The sequence below is a fragment of the Lepeophtheirus salmonis genome, chromosome 1 (assembly GCF_016086655.4).
Source record: "Lepeophtheirus salmonis chromosome 1, UVic_Lsal_1.4, whole genome shotgun sequence".
NCBI classification, from domain to species: Eukaryota; Metazoa; Arthropoda; class Copepoda; order Siphonostomatoida; family Caligidae; genus Lepeophtheirus; species Lepeophtheirus salmonis.
Window position 1 is genome coordinate 43070005 of NC_052131.2, and position 12552 is coordinate 43082556.

The 12552-nt window shown below is 32.9% G+C and overlaps 1 protein-coding gene across 3 annotated transcripts; it reads right to left on the minus strand.

Annotated features, from left to right (window-relative positions):
* Positions 1 to 547: 547 nt before the first annotated feature.
* LOC121116509 (BTB/POZ domain-containing protein 3-like) lies at positions 548 to 7696 on the minus strand. Of its 3 annotated transcripts, XM_071893331.1 has the most exons (4): positions 7472 to 7696; positions 7215 to 7385; positions 6913 to 7163; positions 548 to 1752 (listed from the first exon to the last, which is right to left on the minus strand). In XM_071893331.1, exon 4 carries the CDS (start codon positions 1739 to 1741, stop codon positions 641 to 643), a length of 1101 nt encoding a protein of 366 aa, XP_071749432.1. In that variant the 5' UTR covers positions 1742 to 1752; positions 6913 to 7163; positions 7215 to 7385; positions 7472 to 7696; the 3' UTR covers positions 548 to 640. The 3 variants fall into 3 exon arrangements, 2 of the variants coding, with proteins under 2 accessions (XP_071749432.1, XP_071749434.1); XM_071893333.1 differs by lacking the exon at positions 7472 to 7696 and having other exon boundaries at positions 7215 to 7439; XR_011783570.1 differs by lacking the exon at positions 548 to 1752 and having other exon boundaries at positions 6846 to 7163.
* Between the last annotated feature and the right edge of the window lie 4856 nt (positions 7697 to 12552).

Genomic DNA, 12552 nt, shown 5'->3' on the forward strand with positions numbered 1-12552 from the left:
TTTCCCCCAAAGATTATTCAAATTATTAGAAATACCATTTCAATTTAATTTTCGGGGGGAGACATTCTGGCAGGTCATATTTTTTACAACACCTTACAGTGCCCCTTGCTTGTTAATAGAAAGTTTAAATAAATAAGATAGAAGAAATGAAGTAATACCTTCCAGGGTACCAGTATAAATTTTCCGTTTTTAAGTTTTGTTCGTGAAGATCTTGACATTTTTCAGATCCTAACAGGCATACCTTACTAGAAACCCCTGCTATAAGGCCAATGAGTAAATGAGTACTGCAACACTTAAACATATATCTACTAGACATCCACAAAGAAACATCCAACAAGTCTAACTTTATCATGGAAAACTTAATGAAAAGATTAAGGATATCAGTCTCTCCCTTTGAGACAGCAATTCTAATCTTTTTGATTTTTAAGTGTTCATAAATAATGAAATTAATTATAGTAAGAATGCGTTGACTAAAAGGTATTAGTTAGAAGAAACAACATCCTAATTTCATTGAAAACCACATTAAGAAAAAATGAAAGGACACATATTAATGGTAGATTGAATTGTTACAACAATTTCTTTATTGACTATTGACAAATCAATTATGTCTATACAACTGATATAATAAGAATCAATTCTATCATGTCCTTTGAAAGTATATGATAGGAATTTGTCCGTGGTGTACGGTTGTATCATGTTCATGGTTGACATCATGACCATCCTCAAATCTAAATTCAACTCCCTCAATGTTAAGATACTCTTTTCCATTGTGACCCCAGCCATAGGATTTTTCACCCTTCAACTCAGTAAAGACAAGTGATGCCATCACATTACAATCTGCCTTGACCAACACAGGCTGATGAAAGTATTGCCCATGAATAGATGAATTAATACGATGATCCATTTTGAAATGAGCCATCCCCAAACTCTCTCGAGGGTCCGACATCTCAAGACTAATGGTTCCAGAGAGGGGCGTCTCATTTTCTGAAGGTCTGTATACACCAAGACCGTACACAAGTATGGGCTTGTTCACTCTAAATCGAATCGAGTGATGCGTACAGGATTTGCTTTCATAAGAGTTGTTTTCAAATCTCATCGCGTGACGAATCCTAGGGACTGTGGAGAAATAGTTTCCTATTTTCTTAATTTCGGAAATACACTCCAGGACATCAATGATCTCCTCTGTCTTAAGGAGTTGACTATGAACGACCTGGTGGACAAAGTCAGAGGCGCTGAGAAGAGGAAAACGGATCGAGAATAGAGAGCCACCTAGTTTGTCCCTCAGACTTTCTCCCTTTTGCTTTTGACCCCAACGGAGAGCCGCTTGGAATATATCCAATTCATCTGAATTCAAGTCATTAGCAGATAGAATAGATTGAAGTGCACCAGGATCAATGTCCAGAAATGATGGTGAATTGAGGATTTCACTCGCGTTTGACACAACGTCCACTTTCAATAGTGGAGTTAGCTCCAATACATCATAGAGTTTAGCCTCAGAGTATAACTTGCATACATTGTCCCGACTCCAGTTCCTTTCGATAAAACCAATACATTCTTTCTTTAATTGCACCAAATTGAACTTGCGAGCGCAATAGAGTGCAGCTGGTGCATTCTCAGGGGTTAAATTCACTTCATTGGTGTAAATATATTTAAGCATGGTATCGAATGCCTTCGGCGTCACATCCGACAAGAAGAACCTGTGTGAGTCTTCGAATATAATATCCTGCTGCTCCTCAAACATTTCGGTAAACACTGAACTCGCCATAGAAAGGACCAGTTTATGTCCAGAGTACAACGTCTTAGACGCTGGAATTATTGTATCAAATTCAGTTCATGAGTATAAAACTCAGATGAAAAATGCATGTTGAACTTACCACCAACTGCGAAAATAACATCCGTAAATATTTTAGTCCCATAGATCTCTTTCATTCTCTCCATCACACTCAAATTCTTATTTCTCCAATCTGTATCCTTAACATTTTTACTTGATGCTCCATTGAAGATGAGTCCCATGATTGACAGATACTACTCAGATGGTGAATATGTAATGACTTAAATAAAATAGATTATACAATTTTTTTTTTTTTTTTTTTTTTTTTTCAGAGTACTTTTGAGGGCGTCTAGGGGACATTCACATTCAATGATTACTTGGATCTTTCATTTCGATAAAACATTTGAGGTCATCGAAGTTGAAAACATGAATCAAATATGGATGCAATTGTGACGGTCCCTAATAATACAAAAACTAAATATATATATTTAATAAAATAAGTAATGATGTATCCACCCCCTAGAATGTTCCAAGTACTCTGCGCCATTCATGAAATGGAGCTTCATTTCGTGGGAAAGAAGCAATTCATTCATGCATCTCCTTCGATACTACTCAGTGGATATTTTAGACAATAGTCTATGTAAATATTCAATTCTTTTAGTTTAGAGATTTTTTCCTGATCTTACTGAAGTTGTCTTCCATGAGTACTTTTGCAAATACTAAATAACGAATTATTTCCTCTGAATTCTAACGTCATAATGGCTCAGGTTCAAGTTAATTTATATTAATTAAGATGAGAGCAGTTGTTATTTTGCGTGACTTCTGATGAGAATGCAATAAAAATTTGAAAAATTTGCAGATTGCAATAAGTTAAGCATTGTAATTTTTTAGGGCTACTTAATGCATCATTTTTCAAAGTTATAGCCGTACAATTGAGACTGCTACGAAAAAAATATATATAATTATTGCTACACAATATTGACAAATCCATGAGGCTATCATCAAAAGAAAGAATTAAACATAGACCTTTTTTCTTCAAAGTGTAGGGGGCATGGAAGGGTATGTAAAGGATTTTTAAGGGGTTTTTTTAAATTTGGAGGAAGGGATTCCCTCCCCCTTTGGACTACCCGTAAATGCCTCTTTTTACTACTCCTTCCACTGATAAAAACGTTCCGCCACGCCTGAGACCCAGGGACCAACTCTATAAATGTACATACTTAAGTAATTTAGAAACATTTATGAACTAAAACTTCTTCTTCATCCTCTTACCTCCCCTTATAAAAATATCTTTCATCAATCATGTTCTTTACATTTAATAAAGGTATGTAGTACAAGCAAAATAATCATTACTTAAAATATGATCTATCAAAAAAATAAACTGTTTATATGAATACATTTTTTATTGTCTAAAAGGATAAAAACAATACTTACAAAAATTATCCAAACAAAACAGAATAATGAATAAATTTGTCATAGACACTTGGAAATAAACGTCTAAATTAATCCTCATTTTCTTTGGAAGGTTCATCTTTTTTTGAATTGTTCCAATTTTTCATTTGATCCCACAAGATCAGTTATATATTTGGAAGGGATTTTATTTGGGGGAGGGGTTCTTTAATTTGGGGAATGGATACAGACCCTCCCCCATTGGACTACCCTGAAATGCCTCTTTTACTTTTTTGAAAAAATGGACTGCATATGAATGATAATGATTCTTTGCAACTGAACGTAGTAGTAGGATTCAGTGATTCCTTCCCAATGCTTTAAAACCTGCGTATTATTGATATATAATTAATTAAGATTTGAAAAATTGTTATTGTCTAGCTTGTTTACCTCTTTGTTTTTTAAATTTCTCAAAGCTGGAATACAACGGTAAAAATTCAAAACAAATATTTAACTAAGAAGAAAAAGTATTCCCTCTATTATTATCCAAGGCAAAAAAGGAGTTGGGCGAAAAATGTTGCAAGGCGAAAATGCCTCACGGCGAATGTGTCACAAGGCAAAAAATGTATATGGCGAATCCTCCTAGAACCGTATTATACGGGTTGTGCAAAATAAACGCAAGTTCAAAAAACGGATCATTACCCACCGCCACAGCTTGCCTGAGCATTAAGGATCCCTTTCACTATTCTATAATACACCCCAGTTCATGGGTTTTGCAAGCGAACGCTGGTCGAGATGGTGGGTCATTATTTACAGAACTCTTGAACTTTTTTTGGTATTATACTTAGTGGTCTCTTTAAAGGGATGTGTAACTTTGGTGGTGGTGTATGACCGGCTTGCAACTCCTCTGCAGCCAGAGGTTCAGGTTTTTTTAAGACTAAAATGTGAGCAAATTGAATGGACGTGATAAAACTTGGGCATATCAGGATGACTACAGCAACAAGTAAAATCTAATAAAAATTTACTTTAGAATTGTTGATCCTATTTAATAATATTGGAACAACCCAGTTATATATTTCATATAAATATTATTATTTTGTTCAAAATAGACATAAACAAAAAACTTATTTCAATATAATTTTCAACATTAAATTTAATTATTTCAGAAATCATCTTTTTGAACATACATAACAGAACTAATGTGGCCTAAATATATCCTAAACATAAACACATTTACCAAATAAACTACTTTTGCTGTTACAAAGGTGTCCTTTTTTTTTCTTTGCAAGATGAACTTATTTGTTGTGAGTCTTTGCAATTGTACTACTTAACGCCTTGTTCATTTCCATCCGACATAATTGATGCAGTAGTCACAATGTAACTTCCTTCTCTCTGGGAACTTCATCAACACTGAGGAATGACTCCTTGCAAGGCTCAAACTGCTTTCTTACATTGAGCTGTTTTAAGACATCATTTTTTTGTGCCTAATCAATAATATCAGTTCTTTGCTACATGGATCACAACAGCCAAGACGTAGTGGGGATCTATTTTTTTACGGTAGATACTTGGAACTTGACATACTGAACAAACCACTGTCCATAAGCCAACTTACTTGTCTTGAAGGTATCCATTTGTTCTCTTATATGATTTAATAATTTAATTTTATATGATCCAACTTTTGGACCAGTGGTTCACTTGTACAATCCGGGGTGTATTAATTATAATATATTAGAAGGGGTCCTTGATATCCAGCATAGTGTGGCGATAGATTTTATCCCCCTAATGGATAAGCAGTTCACTAGAGTAACCTGTGGACCGGCGTGTATTATAATATATTCGAAAGGGGCCTTGATACTCAGGATAGTAGTGGTGATAGGTTTTGATCCACCTTAGGGACCAGCTGTCCATCTGCACAACCTGTTGGCTGAGGTATATTTTTAAAATAAAATTGAGTCTCTGTGATAATTTCTTATCATACTATAATTTGATTGTCTGAATACAATATAAATTTCAATGAAAATGCTCTAGATCATTGATGTCTAACATTTTAATATAACGGGCTGCATTGCCACCAGAAATATTTTAATGGGTATCAGAACCTATTAAGTTAAATTTTTTGAAAAATGTCTTAAAAAAACACACTATTAAATACAAATTTATTTCAATTTGAGACCAAATGTAAGAAAAAGGCCAAATCTAATTCTTCAAAGCCAAACTGCTACAAAAAAGTTAATATGGCAACCATGTTTTAATCCCAGAAAATATAAGATACCGTCAAATATTTTTCAATGTTTGTACGTATTATGAGCGTTCTACGCGTTCTGATGATATTGTTAAAATTTTGCTAAAAAAATACTATTTGAAGTGAGAATGAGTAGAGAGCTACAACCAAACATTAGGCGGACCGTAATCCACAGGTTGGGCGGGCATCTCTGCTCTGGATTATTAAATTTTTCAGAAAAAGGTCATACATTTTTTTGTTATTTTTGGCTATTTTTAAGGTTCAAAGCCCTTGTAGGCCCTTGGTGTGAAGATAGGGATAAGTTATATGAATATATTTTAAAGCAAAATTTTACAAAATTCTAAAAACATTTTTAAAATGTCTGCAACATACTTATAACTCGAGTTATCTTTGCTTAAAGTGGAAAATAAGTGCTTTAAGACGAATATATTCAAAAAGTTTAAAAGTTTCTCATTGGACAGCTGAAAGTGTGAACGTTAATTTAAAAAAAAGAGACTCCCAAAAACTCTCTATATCGTTGTCAATTTGAGATAAAGCCCGAGCTGGAAGAGATAGAAAACAAAAAAGGGAGAAAAAGAAAAAAGATTTGCTCGCAGGACTCTCTTGAATGTACGTCTTTTGGAATTCCTTACTCACTACGGGTATGCAACGAGTCATCTTGTGTCCATGGAGCTTGAAATAATTTATTTATACAGGTTGAGACATATGTTATATCAAATTGTATAATTGAATAATCTGAATAAGAAGCGCTTTTTTTCCCACTTTAAACAATAATAACTCGAGTTATAAGTATGATGCAGACATTTTAAAAATGGTTTTATAATTTTTTTGCATTAGGTTAAAAATATATTAACATAACTTATCCTTATCTTCCACTCTGAGGGCTTAAAACAGCTTTGAACATTAAAAATATACCAAATTAGATAAAAATTATGCCCTTTTCCCGAAGCTACGAAGCTCTGAGAGAAAAAATAAGGCCATACTCTGACAAAGACGAAACTTTGATGAAGACAAAAATCTGACAAAAATCATGACGAAGACGAAAATCTAACAAACAAGAAACTGTGACTTCCTAGTCACAGTTTCAGTTTTTTTTTTTTTTTGCTTCTTTATTTTTATATATCTGTCAAGAAGACAAAATTCTGACGGAGACGAAACTCTGACGAAGACGAGACGAAACAGAAAATAGCTGACGAAGTTAACACTGCTACGCAGTATTACCTTTTGAAAGGGCTTGGTTTTTGGAATATTTATGAATAAAAATCAAAAAAATTGAAGAATTAAATTTCAAATAGTAAATTTTTGGAAGAAAAAAATTAAATTTTGTTGGAAGAAAGTCCCAAACATTTATAGCTATACTCAATAAATTACAAAAATCTCCAATTGATCAAAAACTAAATTAATTTTTTGGAAAAAAATTCAAATATTACATTCTTCAGTCATATTTGTATGGAATCTCGGAGGTGGTTTGCATGTAGCACCGAGTATAATGTTATATTAAAAAAAAAGGAAATACCTAATGAGTATAGAGTTGTTATCCTTAAAATATGAGTTCACGACTCTTTTTTTTTCACAAGCCGTTATCATTATTATTTCATTCTTGAGGAGAGAACATATAAGTATTGAGTAATTACTTACAAATGTCCACATAAAAACTAAGAGTAACACTGGTAATTTCTTGGGACTTATCTTTTATATTAACAAGCACAAAGTGTGTCTGTTCGTCAACGCCTAATGACTCTGGATAATGCCTGCCTGTTACTATACCTAGAGAAACAATAAAATTAATAGGGGATTTATCATTGTCTTGGTTCTTACTTAAGTTTGTTTTTCTGTTGACGTACAACATGTATGTACTATATGCAAATATGAATATGTTGTTTAAAGTCTGATTTTAAGGGGCAAGTGATCCGGGACCTACTCTTGACTGTGCCTCTGCTGGTCATATAAATAGAGTTGTATAGAATTTGATTTCAAACGAGAGCCATACTTTTAGTAGTTGCAACCTGAAAATATTTTCTAAAGTTCTTTTCATTATTATTTTATTATATATTATCACCACTATATTAAGGAACGGATCAAGAAGGAGATAATGAATTAGTTTTTGACGTTTCCAACAATTTAATCAAATATTTTTTGTTACTCCACAACAAATCCTCAGAGTTACTCTTCGTCTTTAACCCACTAGTGATTATTTTATAGTTATTGTTCTCACTTTTTTATTATAAGCATGATTTGTATCTCATTAATCATCACATCAACATATTTATATTGGCAAGTTCGTGTTAAAACGCAGGTAAAGTTTTCTGAAAGACAGAAACAGAGAGTGGAGGAATAAGGAAAAAGGTTTGATCAAGTATAAAGGCAAGTATACGAGGGCATGAACTTGTACAACATATGTCTTGATTTTGTACTTACTTAATTATGATTAATAATTTCCTAGTAATATTATTAATTTTTATGGTATAAAATTTACTTAAGTATTTGATATTTTAAAAGTAAATTTGGTTCTTTTTGTTAAACTGAATTTATTCTCAAAATTAACTTTTAAGTAAATTATTTAATAAATATAAAAAGCAATATATTACCAACTATTTTATCAAAAAGAACCAATTAACACCATGAATCATGAAAAAACAATAAACATATTAGTTGGTTCAATAGGTCTGGAACCAGAGTAGTTTATAAAAAATCCTGGCGTTATATAAAAACTAGTCATGGGCTCGTCAATTGATACTCTAGTATGATGAAGAAACAAAAAAAAAAAAAAAACTCGGCTGGTGTACCTAAAATTTAATCTTAACTAGTTACAAACTCTTAACTCGTCTAAACTTAGGATTCGACCTTTTTCTTTTTTGAACAAATTTTAGTATTTAAATCTTCCTAGACTGACTTCCTTTCTTTGTAAAATTTAGAATTAATGTTTCCCCAAAGTTGGTAGGTTTGTTTTCCTCTTTACAATGCCAATAAATAAGGTTTTGCTAACCAAATCTGTAATGTTCTACGAACACCACCAACAGACGGAAGCAACGGACCGGAGTAAAGTCAATAAGAACACCTTTGGATTGGGGGTACAATCATACACTAAAACATATATCCAATAAGGGATTACATTTAAAAGGATGTACATACTATATAACTATTAAAATATACCAACTCGTAAAACACAAGGCACCTTACTATCTATTTAAAACAAATCCCTACGTCATGATTTAAAAGTAAATAAAAGACAATACATAACAAAATCACTTAATTTTTTTACGAGTCGAAGTAATATAAAGAGACAAGTTTCATATACCCCCATACAAACACAAACCTGGGTCAAGTTGCGAGTCCTTGAGTACAATAAATATTATCAGATCAGTAATTTCATTGGTTAACCTAATAATCAACAATAGATAGTTACATAGGTCTACAGAATACTTGTTTTTTGTGGGAAGAGAGGCAAAGTTCCTTAAAGAAACCCACTTTTCATCCTCTTTGTACATTCCTACTTCACTACCATAAAAAATGCACTAAATTCGTAGGGATAAGTAAAAAAATATATATATAAATTTTATTAATGAGAGGTATTGAAACTAAAACTATTAAAATATAATATTTGTGGCTCAAACAATGAAGTTTTAAACCCAAAAACCATGGTGAAACATATATTTCAATTTCTAAATGTATATGACCTATGATTATAATTTAACTAAACTTTGCTAACAGATAAATGAAATAAATTTACTTATGTGTATACTTATTATATAATAGATTAAAAGAGCATGTGTTTTAATGGGTAGGATTTTAGTTGGAGCAATATGATTATACACATTATGGTATTTCAATCAGAATCTATATTGGTTAATCTTGTTTTTACCTGCTCAAAAATATGCTGTTTTATTTCTTTTTTGTTTTAAAACAGGGGTCGGGAACCCATGGCTCGCCAGCCACATTTGGCTCTTTTGATGACTGCATCTGGCTCACAGACAAATCTTTAATAAAAAAATGTAGCAACCCACACGAAAATAGTGTGAAATTTTTTTAAGGATTTATTTTCTAAAAAAAGTAATTCTAGATACAAACCCCTAATTATAGTTCTGATTTTCTATGGTGTCTATGAATAGTGAATGCACTTAATTAATAATAGTCCATATACTTATTGTACTTTAAAAGTGTTGGTCTCAGATAAAAGGCACACATTTACTTGCATTTAGTGTTAAACATATTGTATGGCTCTCACGGAATTACATTTCAAAATATGTGGCACTCATGGCTCCCTCAGACAAAAAAGGTTCCCGATCCCTTGTTTTAAGAAGATAGTGTTCTATAGTTTAAAAAACATGGTCATTGATACAGGGCAAATGTAAATCGGAATACAATCTTTAAATAAATAAAATTAGAATAGTTTAGTAAAGTAACTATAATGAACGCTCTACTAAAATATGACTATCCACTCTAATTAACATTTTTGGTCTATCAAAAATTGCAGGAGTAAGTCACAACAAAGGTAGCAAATTTGTTAATTATGTGGATGTAGCACGCAGTAGTAGTTGACCCTGAGTAACTGAACAGTCAAGTTGTAAAATACACACCCACAACTGTTCACCAGGGCATCCCCCTAGTTTGTTCTTGGCGTCAACCCTGGCCCTTAGATCTGAATTTTTGCTGCCAATGTTTTAAGAGCGCTGAAAAGAATCTGGAACTGTGTCAACATTTGCTCCACTACTTTTCACATTTCCAAAAATGATTCCACTTTGAATCCCATTACAGCTAGTGATGATGCTCAGGTCCATTTTTTAATTTTATTTGCTAAATGGCTAAAAAAGTGGGAAAAGCATTGCAAAGACAATGACTCCAAAGGACTTACTCCATAAACTTTCTACGCTGCTCACCAAACTTCATTGGGACTCCCCAGCTTTCTCAATGTTTATTGGAAGAAAAATTAGTAAAAATCATACTAATTCCTAAATTCAACTCCGACCCGATAGAACGTAGGTTTGGATGCTACAGATAGCTGGGGGGTGGAAATTACAATATTAGCTGTTGCCAGTTCTTAGAAGCGGAGAAGAAAGTTCGACTGTCTCAACTACTAAGAACGGAAATAAAATCATTATGCAACTTGAAGAAATGATTCCATCCAACAAAGTCGAAAGTCCTGAATTAACAAAGGATATTAATAAAAGTTTAACATTTATACCTTCGGATTGCTTTCTGGGTTTTGATTTTCCTTCTGAACACAAAGATATGATTTACTTCTTGAGGGGTTAAGCAGCTCATTCTATAAGTAGAAAGTTACATACAGAATGCTGCAAAAGTTTACTTTCAACAGCTGGTAAAATTAAGTTTGTTGCAGAAAAAGATGATATAGAAGATGTTAGTGTATTTTTTTAACTGCATCAATAGAGGTGGCCTCAAAAGACCAAGTGAAATTATGTTTTTATTGTGTAGCCATGTCTATCAACTTATTTCCTACAGCTTTAATAGTGAAGAAATACTTAATCCTCTAATGGCTATGGGTCATCCTCGATCTATTTTTATAAAAGTTGATACAGAACTATTTTTTTCTTCAATGAACTTAATTTGAAAAAATGATTTTTGTTGTGTTGATTCGTTCATTTTTTCCTGATATATGTTCTATTTTTTTTTAATATTTTAAGTAAAAACTTTCTTTGTGATTCTGATAACAAGATTCATTGTAAAGAAAAAGATATTAATATTCTTAACAATCAAATTAAAATCTTAATAATAAATATATTTGAAAATACTAAATAGGTTGTTTTTATTCATAGATATGTAGGTACTAGAAGATTATTCTAGGGCTCAGAAGTATGTGAATATGATTACTGAAAAGTGAGTACTGGTAGATGAGAACATGAGTATTCTGTTTTAAATATTTTTCCTTACTTTAGTTCGTACAAAAAAGGAGAGGGGGAGAAAAGAGAGCGTATTCCATGTATATAGTTATGGACGTCTCTAAGCTTCTGGACTGCACTCTTCAGGAGAAGAGGCTCACGCCGGCTCCATAAAGTGGCTGGATGTTTTGCCGCGTATTATCAAAATTATTCATTGTGTAGAAGAAGAAGTACTTAGTTTTGATGTGACTATGTTATTGTTTTCAATAAATTATATAGTGATTTTTAATTATTTAATTGTTTCTTCTTGAAAAAGAATGGGATGGAAAATGCTGTACCCCAGGATGTAGACAGGGGTGTGACGGTACCCTGACATTATTTATCTCAAATTTCCTGGTTTCAATGTACCCCCTAATCCTCATCTTAAGTTATGCTGAGAAAGGGCAATACCAAGATCAATCACGGATCTTAAAAACAAAACAACCATTTAGACAATAACAGAAAATTCAAGGATATGTTCCCTACATTTTAAAGATGAAGACTTCATTACTAATTCCCTTGACAAGCGGCATGGGAAAGGTCGGAAGTATAGAAGGTAACTTGGTAGTCGGTAAAGCAACTCAAATTTCTCGTAATTGATTTATTATTTATTGATTTATGACTTGCAGACGCTTGAAAAATGATACTGTCCCCTCAGTTTGGCCAAATCAAGGCAATGATATCCTTAAGTCTGCGGACTACCTTTCCCTCTCATCACCACCACCAAGGCCAACTGGAGCTTCCCTGTTATGTATTTAATATGTCCTTTCTGGTTTTTATCTTCTTGTATATTCGTCTATGTATTATAAGTACTGAGTTTTACGTATTATAAATAGTGTCGTCTTTTGTAAATATATTCAGAGTATAGTTAGAATACACATGATCTAGTGTTACATTATTCCTCCACGTGAATTCTTCTCCTCATGTCTCTTGGTCATCCTGGATCTCTCCTATTATAAATAAGCTTGCGTCTCTCCCTCGTCAAGACGCAACATTCCCCTAGTAGTCAAAGACTCCAACTTGAACACCAACGTCAAGAGGCCTTGGAGTCTGAAATGTTCAATGAGAAGAAGTGCATGCGTCAACTGATATGTTTAATAAGTTACCACGGGAGACATTGCCATCAGGATTTCTTCTTATAAAAGCACCCAAATTGTCACTCGTAAAACTTGAAGCTACTGAGAAGAAGGGCCTAGAAATCAAAGCAAGTTTGGAAATCGAGGACAACCTCACCCTCAAAGTTTTCTTACGACATCAGAGGATCAGCAACACTTCAGTCT

Excerpts from the sequence above, each read along its gene's own strand:
- LOC121116509 (XM_071893331.1), bottom strand. The coding sequence starts at position 1,741 with ATGTTTGAGGAGCAGCAGGATATTATATTCGAAGACTCACACAGGTTC.